Raw genomic sequence first — 24,163 nt, forward strand, 5'->3', positions numbered from 1 at the left:
TGTACTCTGGGTTATGTATATGTCCTCTGGACCCTGTCACTAAAACAGTTAACTGCTGACTCCCTTTACCTACATAACCCCTCCCCTTGCGACAGCCTCCAGTCTTGTTTTAGTGCTTTAGGAGTAAGGCACAATGTTAGCTTAGCTTTTTAGTTAGGTTTATTTTATTTTAATTTATTTTTTAAATAGGGTGCTTAGCCCCTGGTTACAGGCGGCAAGCGCTAACAGAATAGGGACAGATAGAATAGAGAGGCTGGAGCCTGAGACCCCATTCTCCTTGCCAATGCAGATAGTCACCAAACTGCATGCAGTCACTGGGGCTCTGTGTTCACTGGAAAAGCATCTGAGGAGCCGTTCATGGGGATAAGGTAGGGCATTATTGTGCAATATATCCCCGATATTTCTCTTACGTCCTAGAGGATACTGGGAATCTATTTAGTACCATGGGGTGTAGTCGGGTCCACTAGGAGCTTTGGGTACTTTAAGAATTTGATAGTGTGCACTGGCTCCTCCCTCTATGCCCCTCCTACCAGACTCAGTTTAGAAAATGTGCCCGGAGAAGCCGGTCACGTCGCTGGAAGCTCCTGAAGAGTTTTCTGCATTTATTTTATCTGTTTGTTATTTTCAGGCAGAGCTAGATGGCATCAGCCTGCCTGCTTCGTGGGACTTAGGGGGGAGAATGGCCAACTCAGGCGTCATTATATCCAGCCCAAAGTTTCCAAAGGCAAACCAGGATCAGCTACACATTTCACCTGTGCTAGTTGTAATAGCCTATTACCTAAGGGTTGTACAAATACAGGCTCGCTATGTGCAGCATGCTCCGTGGTGTCAGTGGACTGGAACCTTATCAGAGCAAAATCACTGGAACATAGGAGCTGTTACTTCCTAAGAAGAGACTGTTATACTGGCGATTTGTTACTCACAGGAAGTCCCCTTTATAGCACAGAGTGTAGACTGATTAGATGCTGGACAATGGAAGATCAGCTGATGGAATCCAAGATGGCAGCGCCCAGGTCCTGTTTTGGAGGAAACTCTGAACTAGGCCCAAACACCAAGAAGTAAACACAATGGAGAATCAATACTGAAACTGCACACAGCAGCGCTGTGAAGCGCTATACACAGAGACAGCGGTAGCTGCAGATGACTTCATGTGGGATCGGCGTCAGCAGAAGCAATGTGTGGAGACAGCGCGCAAGGACCTCTGCGCCAGACAGAACAGACATCACAATGGTAAGAAACAAGTTTAAAAACTCCGGAGTTTGACATTAAGGCTGTTGACTCCAGGATGGCCTAGGTGGTCGAGGGATTCCAGTTAGGAAATCTATCTGGGGCTATTCTATTAGCTGATCAAATCACAGAGGCTTTGGCCTACGTGGGCAATGCTTTATTAGATGTTATCAAGGTGCAGTCTCGTATTTCAACCTTAGCAGTTTCAGCCAGATGTTCTTTATGGCTTTGAGCATGGAATGCTGACCCTGAATCCAAATATACTTTGGAACCACTTCTATTTGAAGGTGACTTTTTGTTTGGCTCAGAACTCTCAAACATTGTTTCCCAGGCTACAGGAGGCAAGAGCCCTTACCTTCCAGTCTCAGCTCCCAAAGCCAAGTCTCCCAGGTTCTCAGGGCACAAGGAAGAGGAAACGTTTTTAGGCCCGCAGAGGCACTTAAAGAGCTTTAGAGGTACATTCAGAGGATAGGGTAACCCATGTATCCATTTCCCTGCGGTCAAGACACCTAAAAATCATTCCACATGATGGTTTGAGGGCTACGGTCCACATTCAGGTGGTGGTAACCTGTTTACTCACGATTTAATCCAGCCCGGACTATTGGGTAAGCGGAATTGTACCCACAGGTTATATGCTAGACCTAGATCAGGGGTAAGGAACCTGCGGTTCTCCCGCTGTTATTGAACTACACATCCCAGCATGCCCTTCAACAGTTTTACCATGGCCAAATAGCAAATCTGTAGCAGGGTATGCTGGTATGTGTTGTTCAACAATAGCTGGAGGGCCAAAGGTTCCCCACCCCTGACCTAGAGGGTCCAGTCTCAGACCATTTCTTTGCTACCCCTCTTCCTTATAATCAGTACAACAGAAGGGTCATCATTCAGGTGGTGTCTTCTCTTTTAAATTTGGGGGTAATTATTCCAGTCCCTGTAGACCAACAGGACCAGGTTTATAATCAATTATTTTCTTGATGAACAAACCAGATGGGTCCTTCCATCCAATTCTAAATATTAAATGGTTAAACCCTTACCTTTACCTGGGAAAGTTCAAGATGGCCTTAGTACGATCCGTCGAAACTCCATGGAGGAGTGAGATTATTTGGTATCCATAGACAATCAAGTACGCCTATTTACATATCCCCATTTGGAAGGGACATCATCATCTACTGAGATTGCAGTAGGTCACTGGTTCTTTCAGTTCCAAGCTCTGCCCTTTGGTCTGTCAACAGCACCCAGAGTCTTTACAAAGGTCATGGCTCATATGATATCTCTACTCAGGCGGTTGGGTATACAGTTGTGCTCATAAGTTTACATACCTTAGCAGAATTTGTGATTTTCTGGCCATTTGTCAGAGAATATGAATGATAACTCACAAACTTTTCTTTCACTCATGGTACTGGTTGGGTGAAGCCATTTATTGTCAAACAATTCTGTTTACTCTTTTTAAATCATAATGACAACAGAAACTACCCAAATTACCCTAATCAAAAGTTTACATACCCCAGTTCTTAATACCGTGTATTGCCCCTTTTAACATCAATGACAGCTTGAAGTCTTTTGTGGTAGTTGTGGATGAGGCTCTTTATTTTCTCAGATGGTAAAGCTGCCCATTCTTCTTGGCAAAAAGCCTCCAGTACCTGTAAATTCTTGGGCTGTCTTGCATGAACTGCACGTTTGAGATCTCCCCAGAGTGGCTCAATGATATTGAGGTCAGGAGACTGAGATGGCCACTCCAGAACCTTCACTTTATTCTGCTGTAGCCAATGACAGGTCGACTTGACCTTGTGTTTTGGATCATTGTCATGTTGGAACATCCCATGCGCAGCTTCCGGGCTGATGAGTGCAAATTTTCCTCCAGTATTTTCTGATAACATGCTGCATTAATCTTGCCATCAATTTTGACCAAGTTTCCAGTGCCTTTGTAGCTCACACATCCCCAAAACATCAGCGATCCATCTCTGTGTTTCACAGTAGGAATGGTGTACCTTTCATAGGCCTTGTTGACTCATCTCCAAATGTAACGTTTATGGTTGTGGCCAAAACGTTCAATTTTGGTCTCATCACTCCAAATGACTTTGTTCCAGAAGTTTTGAGGCTTGTCTCTGTGCGGTTTGGAGTATTGTAAGCGGGATGCTTTGTGGCATTTGCGTAGTAATGGTTTTCTTCTGGCGACTCGACCATGCAGCCCATTTTTCTTCAAATGCCTCCTTATTGTGCATCTTGAAACAACCACACCACTTTTTTTCAGAGAGTCCTGTATTTCAGCTGAAGTTATTTGTGGATTTTTCTTTGCATCCCGAACAATTTTCCTGGCAGTTGTGGCTGAAATTTTTGTTGGTCTACCTGACCGTGATTTGGTTTCCACAGAATCCCTCATTTTCCACTTCTTAATTAGAGTTTGAACACTGCTGATTGGCATTCTCAATTGCTTGGATATCTTTTTATATCCCTTTCCTGTTTTATACAGTTCAATTATCTTTTCCTGCAGATCCTTTGACAATGCTTTTGCTTTCCCCATGACTCAGAATCCAGACACGTCAGTGCAGCACTAGATTAAAGATGCAAGGGTCTTTCAGGAGTCCAGAAACTCACTGACCTTTTATACACACACACACACACACACACACACACACACACACACACACACACACACACACACACTGATTACAAGCAGACAGATCACAGGTGAGGATGGTTACTTTTAGTAGCCATTCAAACCCGTTTGTGTCAACTTGTGTGCATGTTATCAGGCCAAAATCTCCAGGGTATGTAAACTTTTGATCAGGGTCATTTGGGTAGTTTCTGTTTTCATTATGATTTAAAAAGAGTAAACACAGTTGTTTGACAATAAATGGCTTCACCCAACCACTAACCATGAGTGAAAGAAAAGTTTGTGAGTTATCATTCATATTCTCTGACAAATGGCCAGAAAACCACAAATTCTGCTAGGGTATGTAAACTTATGAGCACAACTGTAAATGTTATACCCTATCTGGACGATCTGTTGATCAAGGCTCTTCAGTGACTTTGTGACAGCAACATCTTCAACTAACATTGGCCATTTTCGATGTTGCCAAACTTTACAAAATCCAAATGAAGTCCATTACAAAGGACAGTGTTTTTGAGTCTCCTTTTTGACATTCAGTATCAGAGGGTTTTTCTCTCACAGGCGAAGGTTCTGGATATCCAGTCAGGAGTGAGAGCTCTTTTGCTACTTTCACAAGTCTCGATTCTCAGAGGTATGCAGCTGCTTTGAAAGATGGTAGTGTCTTTCGAAGGGGATGTAGGTCAAAATACAGATGCCGGGATCCTGACCAACAGAATGCCGGCAGCGCCACCACAGCTATTCCCACTCCTTGGTGTTCACGACACCCATGGAGTGAGAATAAAACGAAGCGAGCCACCGAGCCCCCAGCGTTGCGAGCACAGCGAGTCCACAAGGGGCTTCGGTCTGCTCGCCCCCCTGCTGGCATTCTGGTGGCCAGGATCCTGGCATCAGTATTTTGACTGCCAGGATCCTGTACCCAACCCTACATACAACAAAAAGGGGGTTCTTAACTGTGCTCACAATATACAGTTGCTGCCAGTGATATCACAATGGAGCCTTCACCAAAAAACCCCTAAGTGCATAAATTACTCATTAGAAGTGACATCACATGGCGCTACCATGAATAGACAACTCTAATAATGTGAACAGCTTACATAACAACAATGAGGTTCTGTTATGAGAGATATAGACTATTTAACACTTCAGTCTCTGAAAATCAGAAGAACAGAGTAAAAGCCAAGGTATTTTTATTGGTCCTACTCACAATTGGACAGAAAGATCATTGCATATCACCCTCACAGGGTTAACCGTCTTCAAAACCAGGAGATCTTCTTTACAGCTGGAACTTGAGAAGATGTGACATATAGTGCAATAACGTTTTTTTTTTAAAAAACACATACTTTAATAAACAAATGCACTCACATATGATAAAACAAATAAAGCGTATCACCAAACTGGATAATCTCCGCTGGAAGAACAATTCAGTCCAAGGTGTTAAAGCCAAGGGTCCCTCCACAGTTCCGGAACTAAGGAAGATGACACCAAGTTCCTATGGACATATGGGGTGTCGCCGTTGGTGGATCCAGAGATGAAGTGTCCCACTACTTAAACACGTTTTCGGACACAGTTGTCCTTCATCAGAAGCATGCTGTGCCCAACCTTTCGAAGCAGTTCCGTTCACCAGATTTCATGCCAGGCTACTGAAAAACCAACTGCTCCGTTGGTGGTGGTGCAGAAAAGTCATCTGCAAGAGCAGTGGTCGGCTCAGGAATCCACACTGGACGATTTGTTTGGCTTTGGTACAGGCACCGATTCCTCCTTGGGACTTAAATTTAGTGTTGGAAGCATTACAGGAGGCTCCTTTTCAGCCACTTGAATCTATGGAATTGCATTGCCTCACTTTAAAGGTCGTGTTTCTTTTGGCTTTACTTCAGTCAGAAGGGTTTCTGAATTGGAGGCTCTTTCCTGTAAGCCTCCTCTGCTCATATTTCATTCGGATTAGGGTGGTTTTATGCACAAAACCGTAATTTCTTCTGAAGGTCGTATCTAAGTTTCTTATGAACCAGGACATTTAAGCAGGCTTCGGCCTCTGAGGATGGTTCATCCTTAGCACTTTTGGATGTGGTTTGTGCTTTACGCATTTACCTGGATCGTGCGACTTCTCTAAGACATACAGATTCTTTGTTGGTTTTAATGGATGCACTAAAACAAGGTTGGCCAACATATAAGGCATCTATTGCTAAATGGGTCATTTTGGCTATCCGTCAGGCTTGTGTACCGATGGATCCAGACTTCATTCAGGCCCACTCGACTCTGTGGAACAGTTGTGCAGGGCAGCAACCTGATCATCCGTACATAACTTCATCAAATTCTACCGCTTCCATACATTTGGAGCATGTGACGCCAGTGTTAAGAGTAAGATTCTGCGAGCAGCTGGTTCAGATGCTCCCCCTCCCTGATTAACTTGTAATGAGGTGTCCCCCAAATACTGTAGATGATAGAGGAAATTGGATTTTGCTTCAACGTAAAATCCCTTCCTCAAAGTCCATCTGGGGGACGCTGAGCTCCCGCCCTGTTGTCTGGTTTTTCATATCAGTTTTGCCTATTTTCATTGTAGATTGTGTGATGTAGTCATAGGTTTTTTTTCCTTCCATTTCTTCCTCCAGGCAGCTCTGCTAAACGTAGACTGAGGGGCTGCTGGAAGGAGAGGGGTTAAGTAGGGAAGAGAGTCAGTTGGTTAGTGCCAGACTCCAGAGGACATATGCATAACCCAGAGAGCGTCCCCCAGATGGCCTTCGAGGAAGGGATTTTACGGTGAGTAAAAATCTGATTATTTCCATCTGTGTCTCACACCCTCCCTTTCATCATTGTAGTGTGTGTTTAGCCATGGAGGGCACCTCTTTGCTGCTGTAAATGGAAATGTGATCCAGATATACTCTGCAATAACCTTTGAGAATGTAACAAACCTTAAAGGCCACAGTGGAAGGGTATGTACCAAATAATTATGTGATTCTCTAAATAGTGATCTTGTCATTCACTTCTATGAATCTTAAGCTGTCTCCATTAATTGTCATCTAAGTACAGTTCCATGTAAGATGAATGATCTGGAAATAGTAAAGCTAAAATGTGAACTAATTGTAAATAAATCCAGAACGGCAGATTTTTCTGGGCAGTATTCTATTTCATTTATGATGTTAGCTGTTTCATTTTAACATCACTTATACCCCTTTCAGACCGCCTGAGGTGGATCGCACCCGGGAGCCTGACATGGGAGCTCCCAGTGTGCGACCCGCCTCAGGCGCCCTGCTGCTGCTGTCTGCAACCCGGCATATTGCCGGGTTGGTGACATCAGCGGTGATGCGGCAGGGGTGGCGCTTGGAGATCACATGGTCTCCAAGCGCCGCCCATACACACACAGTGAACAGGAAATGGGTTGCATCAACCTGGCTCCCGTTCATACTGCACAGTGAGCCAGGTTGAACACGAGTTCAACACTGCTCGCAACCAGGGCTCAATTACCGGGTCACTCGAACATGGGCTATGCGTGCTCATGTGCCAATAACCCGTGTTCTTAGGTGGCGGTCTGAAAGGGGTATTATTTTCTAGGGATTGGTGCCTCCGTTTTCTTAAAGCACACATCGCACCGTGTGTATGCATCTGTAGGTAGACTTTTAGTGCCTCATTTAGGGGTAATTGCAAGTTATGTGTACTAGGGTCAAAACTGGCCCATAAAATTGGATCTTAGATGTACAGTTTTAAAGGGGGTACACACGGAGAGATCTGTGCTTAATTTCTAAGCAATCTGACTAGCTTGCTTAGAAATGAAGCACGGATCTCTCTATGTGTATGCCCATAGCGATAGTGATGCGTGGCCCTGCGACCAGTGTTCCCTAACATATGTATAAATGCATTTAAACTGCATTGCTTTTTATGTGTTTAAGATGCATTTGATATTCACCACAAGTATTTTCATGCTGCGGTGTTAAACATGTATTTACAGTATGACAAAACAGTTCATTTGTTCAAGCTAAACAATTGTGAGAACAGAACAGTGAACCGTAAATACCAACTACTCACCCCCTGCCATGTGCCTTGGTCATTTCTACCCTTTTTTCTTCCTGCTCTCAGGCCCCCTCCCGTGCTCGCACCTCATGTCACCTATCTGTCTCCCCTCTTTCCCTTGATTGTAAGCTCCTCAGAGCAAGGTCCTCTTCTCTCCTGTTCTTACAGCACTCCTGTTGGCACTTCTACTACAACCCTCCCCTACTCAGCGGCCGTCTAACCCGCATGATCATAGCTGGTCATCTCTCCCAATGGCTGCACTCCCCTAGTAATATGCAAATGACTCCTTTGCTTACCTATCATCCCATCTGTATTGTGCATTGAGATTTGTGGTGCCTATTGTTACTTGTTCTCCATTTTAGTTTTGGTTACTGACACTGTAATGTGGTGTCGTTTTTCCCCTGTATTGTTCTAATGTGTGCTGGTTGGCACTGCAAACCACTTGTGGCACCCTGTAAATCATGGGTCTTCAACCTGCGAACCTCCAGCTGCTGTGGAACTACACATCCCAGCATGCCCTGCCTCAGTTTTAGCATGCCTTAATAGCAAAACTGTGGCAGGGCATGCTGGGATGTGTAGTTCCACAGCAGCCGAAGACCTATGCTGTAAATAAAATGTAATAATAATAGAAGTAGGAGACAGTGTAGAGTGCTGATGTTCTCCCAACAAATAGCACATTCTCAGATTTGCAGTAAAAAAAAAAAAAGCAAAAAAAAAATAATTTCAGTGTTGTGCATTCACATACTCCCATTTGGATTACCAAGAATAAGATCATGTCCATAATGATGGCCCTCTTAAGACTCTAAGTAATTATTGTTATTCAATATTTAGATCTTTTAATCAAGATAAATTGATATGCCATAGCCTAAATGGCTATTCAGATGTTAGTCTCACTAGTGAATCATCAATTATCAGAAGTCTAGTTTATGGGAATCGACATTCCGTAATACACAAGAGAGTTCTCTCTGCTTATCTACGCTAGAAAATCTTTATAAGATTTTGTATAGATGGTATAGAGTACCCCTAATTCTCAATAAGATGTATCCTACTTTATGTGGCCAATGTTGGAGATGTAAATCTGCTCCAGGAGTTTCGTACATATATGGTGGGAATGTACCCTTATATCTCCTTTTTGGTCTGAGGTGTTTAAATGTTCAGAGTTGATACTCAAAGGTGAATTGCCCAAATGACTCTGGCTCCTCAATCTAACCTCTGCTAGCACAAATACTTATAAACATTCTGTGCTTAGACACCTCAATAATGCAACTAAGGCTATAATACCTGTGATCTGGAGATCTACTACGCCTCCCTCGATCAAAGACTGGCTCAAGAAGATTGAGGATTTCATGGCATATCTCTAATTTCGCTGCTATTTGGCTGTCATGGCTTGAATTTTTAGGAGACGCCCACATATGGAACTTATATGAGTTTGTAGGTTGGCTCCCAATGCTTTCTCCCTTACTAACTTAGATCGCTGGAAGTGGAGATGTCCATACTATGTGTACTTTGCTCAAATATCCTGTTTTCACTAGGGAAATCTCTTCACCTGTCTTTCTTCCTCCTTTTTTCCTTTTCTTTCTACTCTTTTCTTTTTATTTCTTCCTATCGACTGTTCTGATATTGAGTTTCAAAGATAGACTTTTTTTCTATTGTTATAAATGTACGCAGTTATTTTTGGAAGACATTGGGTCTAATTCAGACCTGATCATAGCAGCACATTTGTTAGTAGATGGGCAAAACCATGTGCACTGCAGGGGGGCAGATATAACATGTGCAGAGAGAGTTAGATTTGGGTGAGGTGTGTTCAAACTGAAAGCTAAATTGCAGTGTAAAAATAAAGCAGCCAGTATTTACCCTGCACAGAAACAATATAACCCACCCAAATCTAACTCTCTCTACACATGTTGTATCTGCCGACCCCCCCCCCCCCCCACCACACACACACATACACACACACACGGTTTTGCCCATCTGCTAACACATTTGCTGCTACAATCAGGTCTGAATTAGGCCCTTTGCATGAAGCAGTGATTGTTCTTAGCCATGCTTTATCGTGCCTTTATTAGTACTGTTTTGATGTCTGTGTATATCGCTCTATCTGTATGTTTACCGTTTTAATAAAAACATTTTAAATAAAAAAGAAGTCCAGTTAAATGCCTGCTCAGCTGATTATTTTCTTAGGACTTCTTTTCAACACAATATTAAACAGGGTGTTGTTTCCACTAGACAAAATTCAGGCATTTAGTAGCCTTGTCAGCTGTTTACTAGCACTTTAACAAATCCTTTGCTTCTCCTTTTTGCATCTGGTCCATACCAATTTTTCTGCTAGGTGAACTCTGATCAGTGATCCCAGGGTGGGAACATATCAATCTTTCTACTATCATACCACACTGTAGACGCCCGCCCCCGTACGATCTTGAAAGCGTAGCAGTGTTGGACTTGGTTAGTACTTGGATGGGAGACCTCCTAAGAAAACCAAGTTTCGTACAACATTTAAGGATCAGCATACTCTGTGCCTAACACTGATAGCAGATTCACCACTTGTATCTTCCTTTAAATCTTTATCAGATCTATGAGCGGATTCCCCCTTTATTGTAAATTTTGGTTTCTATACCTAATTCTAGATTATCAACAGATGAGTGCAGTATCACTTGTTGTTATAGTTGTTAGACTCTGTAATAAGTACAGGGTCAAGTTAGTTCTATGAGCTCCAACCAGTCTCCTGGTAACCTATCTGTGGTGCAGACTATGTCTTATTGTGCAGGGCTTTGTTCTGACTCCTGATTGCTGCAGCTGGAGTTAAACTCTTGCTTTGTTCTTTGACTGGTGTTGATTGAATGTTTCAGCCCTTATAGGGAGTCTCTATTGACACTATGTTGTAGGTTGTAATCAGTCTGATCCTGTCTTGTTCTGATGCATACATGGATTCCTACTCAGAGCTGGTCAGCAAACTTCATCTGTATGTATCATTTGGAAAGTCTGTTACCTCCTTAGATTTCTCTATGGTGAAGCTAACCTGGATTCTGTGAAAGATCTGCTAAATATCTTGCTAGAGTGCTAACGATTTTTGTACCTATTGAAAAGAACTGTGTGGCATTTCATGATAGTGCAATTAATCTGGCATACTCTGAAAATCTACTTCATAGTTTGCTGCTTTGCAAATTACTTGTGCTCTTCAAGAAATCCATTATCTGTTAGCAAAGTTCTACTGTGAAATATACTTGTGCTATTGGAAAGAACTGTGCAGTATTTATCTTCAAGACATTAACCTATGCATGCAAAGCGTCTGTTACTTCTCATCAAATGAGAGAATTGTACAGCTAAACAATTATTAGAGCTATTTGGAAAACTGGCAGCATACATTTCAGTGAAGATTGCCTGTGCTATTCTGAAGATCTGGTATGCGGTTTTCTTTATATAGTTTTGGTAGTCTCTGAGCTTATACTATTTATAGTTGGGATCCTGGTGAATGCTGAGTACCAGTGAATGATTGTAGTTCCAGGAATGAGGGCTGTTCTAGGCGAAGCACTCGGCATATGGGTTCTGTAAACTCAGGGTCACGATAGGCACTCATAACTGTAGCAGAACTGATGAGGTCTGCTTACAGTAAATAGGACAGTATTCATTGGTATAATGCAGCACAAACAGATGAATCTGGAATGTCATACACAAAATGGATAAACATAGCTTCAGATATAAGTAGGCATGAACAGAATATATATGCAGAAATTAAAATACAGAATGTCTGAATTCAACAGAAATACACTCCCTAATTAGTTAGACATGATATAGGAAGAGAATCACAATATAATATCAGCACAAACAGCCCAGGTAATTCAAATGAATGAGACTGTCCTAGAGCCCATCAGTGTATCTGGCTAGAGACCATGGGGGTCATTCTGACCTGATCCTAGCTGTGCTATAGTTAGCACAGCTACGATCACTTACACTGACATGCGGGGGGACGCATGTCAGGCTACCCCCCGCCCAAGTACAAGAGCATCGCACAGCATCACACAGTCAGTCAGGCAGAGGCGATCACTAGGCAACGACACCCATCGTCTGTCAGACATGCACCGGCGCACTGCGGCACCGGCGCATGCGCAGTTCTGACCTGATCACTGCACTGCGATAAACTGCAGCGAGTGATCAGGTCAGAATGGCCCCCCATAAGTCTAAACAGTTCTTATCTCTAAGTGGGAGCTGAGGTGAGTGCAGACAGTGATCACGATGCAGTCCAGACTGGAAGCAAATTAGCTGAATACACAATATGTACACAATACACAAGATGTCAGCCAACAAAGTAAATATGAAGGAAAATTGTGATTTCACATAACTGTATTTATTGCTCAGTAATGAAGTCTCCTGTAAAATCCAATTCCACATCCACCACTTCAATATTACAGATATTTCCTGCTACAGCTTTGCTGCGTATTGCAGCTTGCTGTAGCAGGATCGCGATACAATCGCATTTAGGCATGCTGCGTATGTGCGCATCATAGGCTAAAAGGGGCGGCGGGCATAACGGGAGCCTACGCATAGCGTACGCCCCGCTATGGCACGATCAGTGTGTACACTGTACGAGGACACATCTGTATGTTCATGAGCGTTACCATTTAAATGATTTATGAAATGGATGGATAAAATAAGCTAAGTGAAATACTATTTTGCAGGTGCGCTCTGTGGTGTGGAGCACAGATGACAGTAAGCTGGTGTCCTGCGGCCTGGAAGGGGCTGTGTATGAGTGGAACTTACTGACCGGTAAGAGGGAGTCTGAGTGTGTACTCAGACACTGCAGCTACAGCTGTGTGGCGCTGTCTCCCGACTCCAAAACCATATTCGCCGTTGGATCTGACCAGACGTTGAAAGAGATTAGTGATTCCCAGGTAAAGTTCTCCTAATAAATAGTGGCTTCATCCCCACAAATCGTATTCCTGAATTTCAGGGAGCTCTCCTGGATCCTGAGAGAATGCACTCAGTACCCAATGAAGTGAACTGTCTGGAGACTTGATGGCATTATTCCCGGCGAATCTTGTCATTGTGGACATGTCCCCATTTCAACAAACTGTGACTTTGAGCAGAAGGGGGTGGTGTCTTGAAAACGTTTTCCACCATGCCCCTGGCACCTCCCACCTGTGTGTACCCTAACGTGTGTTCCAGATGGCATTTGGATTTTTGGGCTGATTCAAAAGTAGACGTAGTGTGGATCGGTGTTGCATCTTCGGTCGCAGCGTATATGGGTGCATATGCTAATGCTGCAAGTTCAAAAGATGCCAACTGGCGCCTTCCCAGATCCAAGCCCGTGTCAGAAGACACAGCAGCAGATCCACTGCATGAACAATGGCTGGCCCATCTGGCATCTAAGTAACCTTTAGGTTACTCAGGATATCCGGCATTACTATGCTGCCGGGGCCAGTGAAACTGTGTGCAAGTACGCAGCCACTGGCTATGACACGCCCAGAAAGTGGGGCCAGCATGCGCCCATTATATGCAATGCTCCCTGTTGCCACTCAAAATGCGGCAGCCTGTCTAATCAGGCTGTGGGTAACCAGGCACTGCGACCGACATCACAGCTACTTCAAGGCACATGCGCAGTTCTCAAAATATTGACTAACTCTGAATAAGCACCTATGCCGCCAAGTATTCCACAAATACTAGAAGTTCTTCTTTTTTATCAGTAATCAATAGTATTTCACTCTTCAGCTACTCACTTACTCAACAAGGTGGCAGCCTTTTAGTGGACTTAACAAAAGCTAATGCATGAGAAGTTAACTTATGGGATTTTGGTCTAGCCCACAAAATGTATTATCATTAGAAACATCTTAAAAGTATTTGCAGTGATGTTATTTGCTGCTGACCATATAGAGGCTCGGGCAGAGTGAGTTCTACGACAGTTGTTGAAGCACATGCTCAGAACAGTGGGGCATATCTTTGATCATGGATGCAAATGGTGAGTGTTTGCATACAGTGCTTGCACATTTACACATTGTGCAGATTTATGTCCTATTCTGAGTTGAACTGAACTCAGATAGTTTTCTCTGTGGAATTTAGCTTCATGGTGAGTTTCGCTGCCTTCCAGATGCATGCCTTTGAAAAAGCTGCATCTGGAAGGCAGCAACACGCGTCAGGTGTGGTAAGATTTACAGTCAGGACACTGGAGCAGTGGAGCCAAACCATCCTTTGTATTGTGGTACACATCCAACTTTGAGAGGAACCCAGAAAAGCATTGCTGGAGGACATCTAACACCATCATGCATGAGGAATTTGGCCAATACGGGACTTGCCAAAAACCCACTTACCTCTAATGGTGAACTGGGCATTATACCGCCTTGTGGCCCTCAATACTTTGCAAAGAAACCAATGTCACTTGGACATTCATCTTGACTACAGGTGTACCATAGGAACGAACTCCTTCAGTGAAACCTTCTCCAGTGAGAGACTCTTTATTTCCTGACATTAATAGTGTAAAAACCTTTTTTTATAAGTACCTGTACTGATTTATGCTTTTTATCAATTTACCTTATATGTGAATTTTATTCATATCTTAAATTGTAACCATTTATTTGTTCTCTCATATTGATCAATATAACATCATTTTTGATCGCATCCTTTCTTTTTATTTTATCCATATTTGTCTAATGTGGGAGTGACTTCCCCTTGTACCTAAAGGCAGCTGCTCAGTAAAGCACCTCATGCCCACAGCGCCTGAATATACCTACCTTTATGAAAAAAGACACCTGGAAAAGATTGATCATTGCGTGTGGTCAGGGGCTGGTGCAAATATTGGATGATAATGATGACCTCTGTCCAATCTACAAATCTTGCATAATTGGTTATCGTCCTGTTAACACTGATTGGTCCTCCCTTCATTGCCCAGGCACATAATATGCTTCTGTGAGCTTTAGTGAATGTATTGGAGAAATGAAATTAAATGATTTTTTTTCTTCTAATTTAAAAATATGCTGGGTTTTTTTCTGCACTTTTAATTAGGTTTTAGAGTTAAACAAATACTGTACATTCTAAACCTTTCGTAGCCCCTCCAGTATGTTCTTGTTTATCAGAGGCCTCACAGTTAGCAAGTTGAAAGGCCTTGTCAGAGGTACTTCACTCATTAATTAATGCTGAGTTATTACCTTGGTTCCATATTACAAGGGAATGCTATTAAACAAGACTTTGCAATCTACCCTATTTAAATTCAAACATCTCAATGTCTATCTTTAGGGTGAGACCTTCAATTTGGAATTGTTGAAGTCAGCAATTCATGAAATGGAATCATGTTATTTCTTGGTATCCATGACATAAAGGACTCATATTTACAACATGCCATGAAATGAGTTAACCTGATAATGCTGCAAAGGTTTATTTGAAATGTCTATAACAGTCAATACAAACCTTTATCTAGCTAATCTTGTGTGCAAAAAATATTCAGAACACTGTGGGCGGGGTTTAATGCTGCCCGATTTGGCGGCCGGGTGGGATGCTGGTCGATCTCTGATGTTTTTTTAAAGGGGCAATCACTTACAAGGCAGAACCATGCCTTGTAAGTGATTGCCCCTTTAAAAGAACTTCTGAGTTCAGCTGACATTCCTCATGGCCTCCAATCTCGAGAGGCATTACATCTGGCCCTATATTGGGAGATTCTTTTTAACCACTCATTTTATTTACCTTTTTAGAGAAATATCCCCGTGTGATATAATTTGTATCTATGTTAGATATTGCAGGAAGTTCCAGCATTTGATGTCACATACACAGCAGTTGCAATTTCTCACTCTGGGCGGATGGTTTTCACAGGGACATCTAGCGGGACTGTACGTTCCATGAAATGCCCGCTGCCTCTACACAGAGGGTACAATGAGTACCAAGCCCATGCAGGGCCAGTGACCAGGGTAAGAGCTTAGATCTTCACTATAAGGTTACAAATGCCTTGCCATAAGCTATTCAATGAACTAAGAAATATTTAACAATCAACTACAACATTTTAATATTGATTGCATTGATTTCATGTAGGGAGGCCAATCCCGGGATTTGGCCCCAAAAATGCCGGGATTTGAATCCCGGGATTGGAGCCTCCAATCCCGGGATTCACGGGATTAGAGTGCGCATGCGCATTTTTGCCGGACAGCGCTGAGCACTACAGCACAGCGCTGCCCGGCTGTCAGCGATATAACACTGACCTCGCTGGCGGCATTTCAAATGTAGCGCCGGCCGCCAGCCAATCAGAGCTGGCAGACCGGCAGCCAATCAGGGAAGCGGCAGCAGCCGCGGCTCCTGATTGGCTGCCAGAATGCCAGTTCTGACTGGCTGGCGGCGCTACATTTGAAATGCCGCCAGCGAGGTCAGTGTGTGTGTGTCCATGGCTGGTGCCCGCGGCGCATTAATTAGTAAGTGTTCTCTACCTAGACCCACACTCCCTCTCTGCTCCAGACATCCTCCCTCCCTCTCTGAGCCTGAAATCCTCCTTGCTCGCTACACCCACCTTCCCTTCCTGCTCCCTACACAGCCACCCTCCCGCTGCTCCCTACAACCATTCTCCCTTCCTGCTCACTACATCCACCCTCCCTTCCTGCTCCCTACACCCACCCTCCCTTTCTTCTCCTTACATGCTCCCTACACACCCACTGTCCCACTGCTCCCTACACCCACCCTCCCTTCCTGCTCCTTACATGCTCCCTACACTCACTCTGCCGCTGCTCCCTACACCCACCCTCCCTTCCTGCTCCTTACATGCTCCCTACACCCACCCTCCACCCCTCGCTGCCCTCCACATATACTTTCCCTGCTCCCTACACTGATCCCTACTGCAATCCCGGGATCCCGGGAATCCCGGGATTGAGCATTTTTCAATCCCGAATCCCGGGATTGAAAAAATGCCCCGGGATTGGCCTCCCTAATTTCATGTTTCAGACAGTATTAAGTCTGCCCTAATTTTCCCACACTTCGAAGAGTCAGAGTCTCATTTCCCACCGCCTCTTTGGGAAGAGAGTCTCTATGGTACTGTATATTTTAAGAAATATTTCCCCATACATCAGGGCTGGGAGGAGTCTCAATGAGTTTTTGAAAGCACTCAACATTAGCTCTATTGACATATTTGGAAAATTTTCCCTCCATTTTCCCAATCCTGTCCCCAATTTTGTGTAGTCCACCATAGTTCTTAACAGTGTATAATGTTTAGATATCGCTTTACAGTTCTAATTTCTTTGGACTAGGGTTTTATCAAGCCCATTCACCCAATCATTCTCACCTAATGCTTGACAAACCCTACTAGCATAATCTGTACTTCTTTAGTCTTGGGCTCTGTACTTCTTTAGTCTTGGGCTCTGTACTTCTTTAGTCTTGGGCTCTGTACTTCTTTGGTCTTGGGCTCTGGACTTCTTTGGTCTTGGGCTCTGGACTTCTTTGGTCTTGGGCTCTGGACTTCTTTGGTCTTGGGCGCTGTACTTCTTTGGTTTTGGGCGCTGGACTTCTTTGGTCTTGGGCGCTGGTCTTAGGCGCTGGACTTTTTTTTTTTTCAAATCTGTTTATTGAGTTTTTCAAAGTTTTCAATACAAAAGAGAAGAGAAAATGAACACAGCAAGAACCGTAACAGTGTACAGGGCATAAAATATAAAAAAAATGCTTGCAAAGAGGAACATCAATAGTAATGAGCATGAACAAGTCATCACAGGAATTCAGAACATCATAATGCTTGTCACAAAGGAGATTGGTATCATAGTGTCATACTTGCACCATAAAAAATAGAAACAACACAGTTTCAGTAATATGCCCAAAATCTATTGTGTAAAACAGAAAGAACAGAGAAAAGAAAAAGGAAAGAGAAAGTAAAGAAAGAATAAGAGGGGGGGGGGGGGTAAGTGCAAGGAAACCTCTCATCGATCCAAAACATGAACCCATGTATTGAAACAATGACAGAAATGTGTAATCGACAGAAAAGTATACCGTACAATTCAAGTAATCTGATGATACAAAAACCAAGAGGTGGTGTTGAACACCTGCAAAATTTTGGTTTGAGTATTTGGTCTAGAGTCTCAATGTAACCACCCCATTTGTCATAAAATCGCTTAAGCCCAGCTTCCGTATACGGAAGCACAGCTTGACTATAAAAATACAGGGTCTGTAGTAACATAGCTTTAACAGCTTCCACAAAAGGGGAAGCCGGGGACGTCCAAGTGCAGAGTATTACTTTTGTTGCCACTGTAACAATAACCGCAAGCAGAGTGAAATAAGTTTTGGAGTCCGGGCCCATGTCCCATTCCAAAAACATAGCGTACAAAATGGCCAAAGGGTTACAACATAGGCGGAGCTGCAAAATGGTAATTAAAAAAAGTGCATAAGTTTCTCCCAAAATTTACGAATCTTGGGGCAAGACCAAAAATTATGGAAAAACGTTGCATTTGGGCGTCTACATTTCAGACAGGAGCCAGATTCATCAGCAACCATATGCTATGATAATTTGAGAGACTCTCAACTTCTATTACTGATTACCCTCCTGACAATACATATGTCTTATTTTTAGATTAATTTTAATAAATGTATGATTAATTTTTTATTGATAAATCTGTATCCGTTCCTTATTTTGAGATCCAGCCGGCGCCAGTATCTTTTTCTGTTCAGCAACCATATGCCTCCTGCGGGCTTGGGATATATAGGCACGGTGAATAAATTTAAAGTGAATTTCCTGTAGCCAGGAAAAGCACAAATGCTTCAGAGTATTGTCATAAAAACGAAGGATGTGCTGCGGGGTAGAAATGGAGGGAATATCAGTGTGCCACACGGAGACAGTGCGGGACCACAACTTATCTCTAGACAGTACCAATAAATCAGAACAAACATATTTAGTTTTGTACTGATGGAATATTATCAGAAACAGCAACTTATGTGTAGGATCTTGATTAAAAGAGAAGGCATCTGGGACATGCTGGTGCGTGCAAAGTGTGCAACTTGCAGATACATAAAGAACTAGGAATGGGGCAGCAGGGCTTTGTCCTGCAAAGTCTTGAAAGTCAGAATAATACCTCCAGGGTCAAACACATCTTTAATCTTGGAAATACCCTTTTCGCTCCAGAGCCTGAAAAGCCTGATGGGAAAGAAGGGTTACCACAGAAAGGGGCGTAATGCGACGCCGAAAATGGTCTCAAGAACTGAGAGCATATCAAGCACCAAGCTAAATATACATCCTGAAAAAGTATATTATGAAAAATATGGGATGGAATAGCCTTCTGAGGGGTGTGGAAGAGGGCCGCCGGTAAATACGGAGTAAACATGGCTAGTTCAGAGGGAGCATGGGTATAAGTCTCATGCGACAGGAGCCAGTCACTAATATACCAGAAGAAGACAGTTATGGTGAATACAGCAGTATCGGGCAATCTGGGAGCGTCCACCACGCCACACAAATTTAGTAAACAAGCGGTACAAAGTACAGTGTCAGGTTTAGAAAGGGATATGGGGAGCATTTGGATGGGATAGGAGAGCTTAGGAAATACCGCACTTTTTATTAAAGCTATGCGGCCAAACAGAGAGAGCGGCAAAAGTTTCCTTTTTTGTGCTCTCCCAAAGTGCAAGTGGGAGAGCACACAGGAGCACATATGAACTTGGTTTATTCATCTGTGGAAATTTTTACTGATTATTGAAGTTCACCCAAAGTGGGATTCTTATTAGCTTTTACCGATTGGACCCTCACGTATTGTGGATAGAGGTCCCATTTTATGAAATTGTCCAACAAACCTGTACTGTGAAATGGTCCAACGGGCCTGGAGTTTCCTATGATTGTCAATTTTTAATTTATTTTATAGCTGTATTGACCATCCCTCTGAAGAAGTCTGCAAAGGACGAAACGCGTCACGGTTGACGAGAGAAAAAATACCCTTAATTTCATCTATGACACAAATTATTGATATGTGTATTTTAAAGGGTTACCTCTAGGAGCGGATTGTGCTTTTAATAAATTGATATTATCCATATATGTGGTCAATTGTGTTGCTGGTCTAAAGGGAAGTGATTGTTAGCGCCCTCTGATTCATTGTTTGGAGGTGTGTTATGGTTGGTCCTGGCTAACTGTAGGACTGTATCAGAGGGCAGCAATAATACAGCGCAGGATAAGGGTATATTCAGTACATATATATATATATATATTATGCTGGTATATGTACAGGTACACATAAGGGAGTGTTGTGGGGGTTGAGGTTGGCAGGATCAAGTTCAGGGACCCCCAGAGATATGAGCTTACCAGGCCCCAGAATTTCTGTTGCCGGCCCTGAGTGGATCCCATCCACATTACAGAAGCCAAATTTTAAGGGAGCCCTCTTACAAATAGAGGAAAGGAGGTGAGCCCCTGCACAAACGAAAGCACCAGCATGTCCCAGAAGGGGAGGGGGAAGGAGCAGTAAACCAGCACAAAACAGAGATGGGTATCATTGCAGACAGGAGGGGGGAGAAAAGAGGAGAGGAGAACAAGAAAGAAAAGGAGGAATACAGACCATATAAAGCAGAGAGGAATAGAAAAGCATAATAGACAGACACCAATGGAAAGGAGGGAGGAGAAGCCTCCCAACAGGTCCCAGGAACAAGAGACCAGGCTTCCTAGGCAATACAGTAACATTAACACAGTAGAAAATAACATAACAGAACTAAAGCCCCATAGGGCTGCAGCTATAACTGGAGCGACATCTTCGATTCAGCAACTTAGAAAACACATTGCAATGAAAGGGTACAGAAAATGCCTGGTAGTAAACTGAAATCAGCGAACCGTCACACACCGCCAGCTAGGGAATAGGGGTTGAGGGGAGGGGGAAAGGCAGGGAGAAATGGGATAATATATACCCTAACAATGTACCCAAAATAACAATGTAACAATCAATACGAAAAATAAAGAAAAGAAGGCCATAACAGCAAGAGCTAGATAACAGCCCACATAAGGAGACTAATAATTCACGGTTTTACTGCTCAGGTATCAAGATACACAGTGTAGTTAACATCAGAAGGTCACCAAAGTCATACGGATACGGGTCAATCACAGGAATCAGGCTGGAAATGGGAAGGAGACGTAAAGGAGTCACGTGCGGAAGCCTCTTCCCGTAATACTGCACGGCATTGTCAGGACTAGAGAAATCCACAGTAGAATCACCGGTGAAGAGTCGCAGCTGAGCTGGAAACAAAAGGGCAAAACGACGTCCAGATTTCACCAACTCCGCACAAACCGAGGAGAATGCCTTGCATGCCCTAGTGACCTCAGCCAAATAATCCTGGAAAATCAGGAGCTTGTGGCTTTCCCATATCAAAGGATGTTGTTTCCTGGAGGCCTACCAGAAGGCTTTGCGATGCAGGAAATTAAGGAAGCAAAAAATTGTAACTCGTGGCCGGGAGTCTGGGTTGTTATGCGTGGGGCCGAGCAAGAGTCATTTACATCCAATAAGTCCAGCAGGGTAGTGATTAAGAATTGCGTGAGCGCTTCCCCTTTAAGAGATTCAGGCAGCCCTACAATGCTGAGATTATTTCTCCTGGACCTGTTTTCCAAATTATCCAGCTTGTCCAGGACTTGGAGGTGTTGTTTGTGCAAGTCCTCATATTGTTGCTTAAGGGTGAGAACATCTTGGAAAGTCTCTCCCAAAGAAACCTCAGTAGAATGCACTCTGTGAGTGAGCTGCCGAATATTAGCATTAGTTTCCTGCAGTGCTTGTTTAAATGATTAAGCCTGCTTCTGCATAAGGGGGGCCATTGTGGACTTAATAGCCCGCACTATGGCCCTCATTCCGAGTTGTTCGTTCGCTAGCTGTTTTTAGCAGCTTTGCACATGCTAAGCCGCCGCCTACTGGGAGTGAATCTTAGCTTTGCAGAATTGCGAACGAAAGATTCGCATAATTGTGAATAGAAATTTCTTTGCAGTTTCTGAGTAGCTCGGGACTTGCTCTGCCACTGCGATCAGTTCAGTCAGTTTCGTTCCTGGTTTGACGTCACAAACACACCCAGCGTTCGCCCAGACACTCCCCCGTTTCTCCAGACACTCCCGCGTTTTTCCCAGAAACGCCAGCGTTTTTCCGCACACACCCATAAAACGGCCAGTTTCCGCCCAGAAACACCCACTTCCTGTCAATCACACTCCGATCACCAGAACGAAGAAAGTTCTTCGTTAAGCCGTGAGTAAAATACCTAACTTTTTGGCAAATTCACTTGGCGCAGACTCACTGCGAACATTGCGCATGCGCAGTTTGCGACAAATCGCTCCGTTGCGAAAACCGCTAACGAGCGAACAACTCGGAATGAGGGCCTATATCTGTATAGCTGGCCAGTGGGGAGCAGGAAAGGTCATGAGGAGCCGCAGCATCAGCAGCCAGAGGAGAGGGAGGCTTGGAGACAGTGGGGGAAGCTGGAGGAGAAGCCGCGGCCGCCATCTTGGACACGCGGATCTTCTGATCTCGGTGGCGGCGCTGCTGCTTACTGGGCATGGAGAAGGTAAGAAACCTCTCCATGCACTCCAGGGAGCTTTCCCCCGCTAGCGGTGGTGGCGGTTTGGCTGGCGCCGCCCGTTGCCGGGCAGCGGCAGGAGGAGAAGTTGCTGGCACAGAGGAGCAGCACTAACTTGCTGCCATCCCTGCCAGAGCCGGAACCGAAAGTCCGGGCTCTGTACTTCTTTGGATCTGTTCTTCTTTAGTCTTTGGCTCTGTACTTCTTTAGTCTTTGGCCCTGTTCTTCTTTAGTCTTTGGCTCTGTACTTCTTTAGTCTTTGGCTCTGTACTTCTTTAGTCTTTGGCTCTGTACTTCTTTAGTCTTTGGCTCTGTACTTCTTTAGTCTTTGGCTCTGTACATCTTTGGTCTTTGAATCTGTACTTTTTTAGTCTTGGGCTCTGTACATCTTTGGTCTTTGGATCTGTACTTTTTTGGTCTTTGGATCTGTACTTTTTTGGTCTTGTGCTCTGTAAGTCTTTGGTCATTGGATCTGTACTTCTTTGGTCTTTGGATCTGTACTTCTTTAGTCTTGGGCTCTGTGTTTTTTAGCCTTTGGCTCTGTACTTCTCTACTCATCAGCTCTGTGATTCTTTTTTCTTCGGCTTTGTACTACTTTGGTCCTTAGCTCTTTACATTTCTAGTCTTCAGCTCTGTACTTTTTCATCTTCAGGTCTGTAGTTTTGGTCTTAAAATCTGTAATTCTTTGCCCTTCAGCTGTTTACATCTTTGGTCTTCAGCTCTGTATATCTTTGGTCTTCAGCCATGTACATATGGCAACTGCAACCCAGAACATTTCTAGTCTTCAGTCATATATTTTAAGCTTTCAGTCTCATTCATCTCCCTTCTTACAGCTGATGGTGACATTTGATGACCAGTATCTGCTGTCAACTTCTGAAGATGGGTGCCTCATGCTTTGGAAAATTTCTGACAAAGAGGTCAGAGGACTGAAGTATAATAAAGTGGAATATGCGGAGGAGGTCCTAACTACCATTTCTGATCTGGAGGAAAAGGTGAAGAAAACCTCATGTGAACACAATACTTTCCTGTTTACTCAAGTATTTCTTTAATGTCCCTTTACTATCGCCATGCATTTTTTTTCTGAAAAGCTTTTCTATACTTAATTGTTTCTTTACTGTATTTTGTTCATTCTGTTAAGCGCTTTGAGTCATAGTGGAGAAAGAGCGCTATGTAAATAAAATGATTATTATTATTATTATTATTATTATTATGATGATTATTATGATGATTATTATTATTATTGCTATTATGACTTTGTAAGAGTATCCAGATTTTCTAAAATCATTATAAATGGATCAATGTATTGCCATTCAGTAAATTATATCTAGAAATTCTGTATTTCAAAACCCATACTTATAATGAAACCACCTAAAGCAATTCTAGAGGAAAATAAATAAAATGATTACAGTAAAGCAGTACAACAAGTTCTCATATAGGGGCAATGTATAGCTAGAATTTATTTTATTGCACTACTGTGGAACAATAGAAACAACTGATATTGGAGCTAAAGACAAATGTGAAAGAACTGAAAATGGAGAATGACTATCAACTTCGAGTAAAAGACATGAACTACAATGAAAAATTGAAGGAACTGACTGAGAAATTCCTCCAGGAAATAGAGGTGCTTAAAACCGCAAACCAGGTAGGAGCTTTTTATGCAATTGTGCTAACTACATCCCCATAAACTTGCTTTTACCATCATAGATGGATATACCATGGATGGTGATAGTGATGATACACACAGGTCTTATTTCTCCATCTTCAGATACTAAAGGCTGAAGCAGAAAAAGAGGAATTGAAACACCAGGAAGAAATATCTCATCTGACAGAAAAACAATATCGAGAAATGCAGGATTTGGGTACAATATA

General features: G+C 43.2%; 1 protein-coding gene across 4 annotated transcripts in view; it reads left to right on the forward strand.

The window, feature by feature from the left end:
* The window catches only part of LOC134909301 (cilia- and flagella-associated protein 57-like), a 156,425-nt gene that overhangs the window by 69,466 nt on the left and 62,796 nt on the right, over window positions 1-24,163 (forward strand). For 3 of the 4 annotated variants that reach the window (XM_063916035.1, XM_063916036.1, XM_063916039.1), the window contains exons 9-14: window positions 6,649-6,762; window positions 12,511-12,723; window positions 15,550-15,723; window positions 23,128-23,286; window positions 23,781-23,936; window positions 24,060-24,153. In XM_063916035.1, coding sequence (XP_063772105.1) covers window positions 6,649-6,762; window positions 12,511-12,723; window positions 15,550-15,723; window positions 23,128-23,286; window positions 23,781-23,936; window positions 24,060-24,153 — 910 coding nt within the window. The remainder of the gene's footprint in view (window positions 1-6,648; window positions 6,763-12,510; window positions 12,724-15,549; window positions 15,724-23,127; window positions 23,287-23,780; window positions 23,937-24,059; window positions 24,154-24,163) is intronic. The other variant, XM_063916038.1, reaches the window with a different exon arrangement.

This window comes from Pseudophryne corroboree, chromosome 4 (assembly GCF_028390025.1).
Source record: "Pseudophryne corroboree isolate aPseCor3 chromosome 4, aPseCor3.hap2, whole genome shotgun sequence".
Lineage (NCBI taxonomy): Eukaryota > Metazoa > Chordata > Amphibia > Anura > Myobatrachidae > Pseudophryne > Pseudophryne corroboree.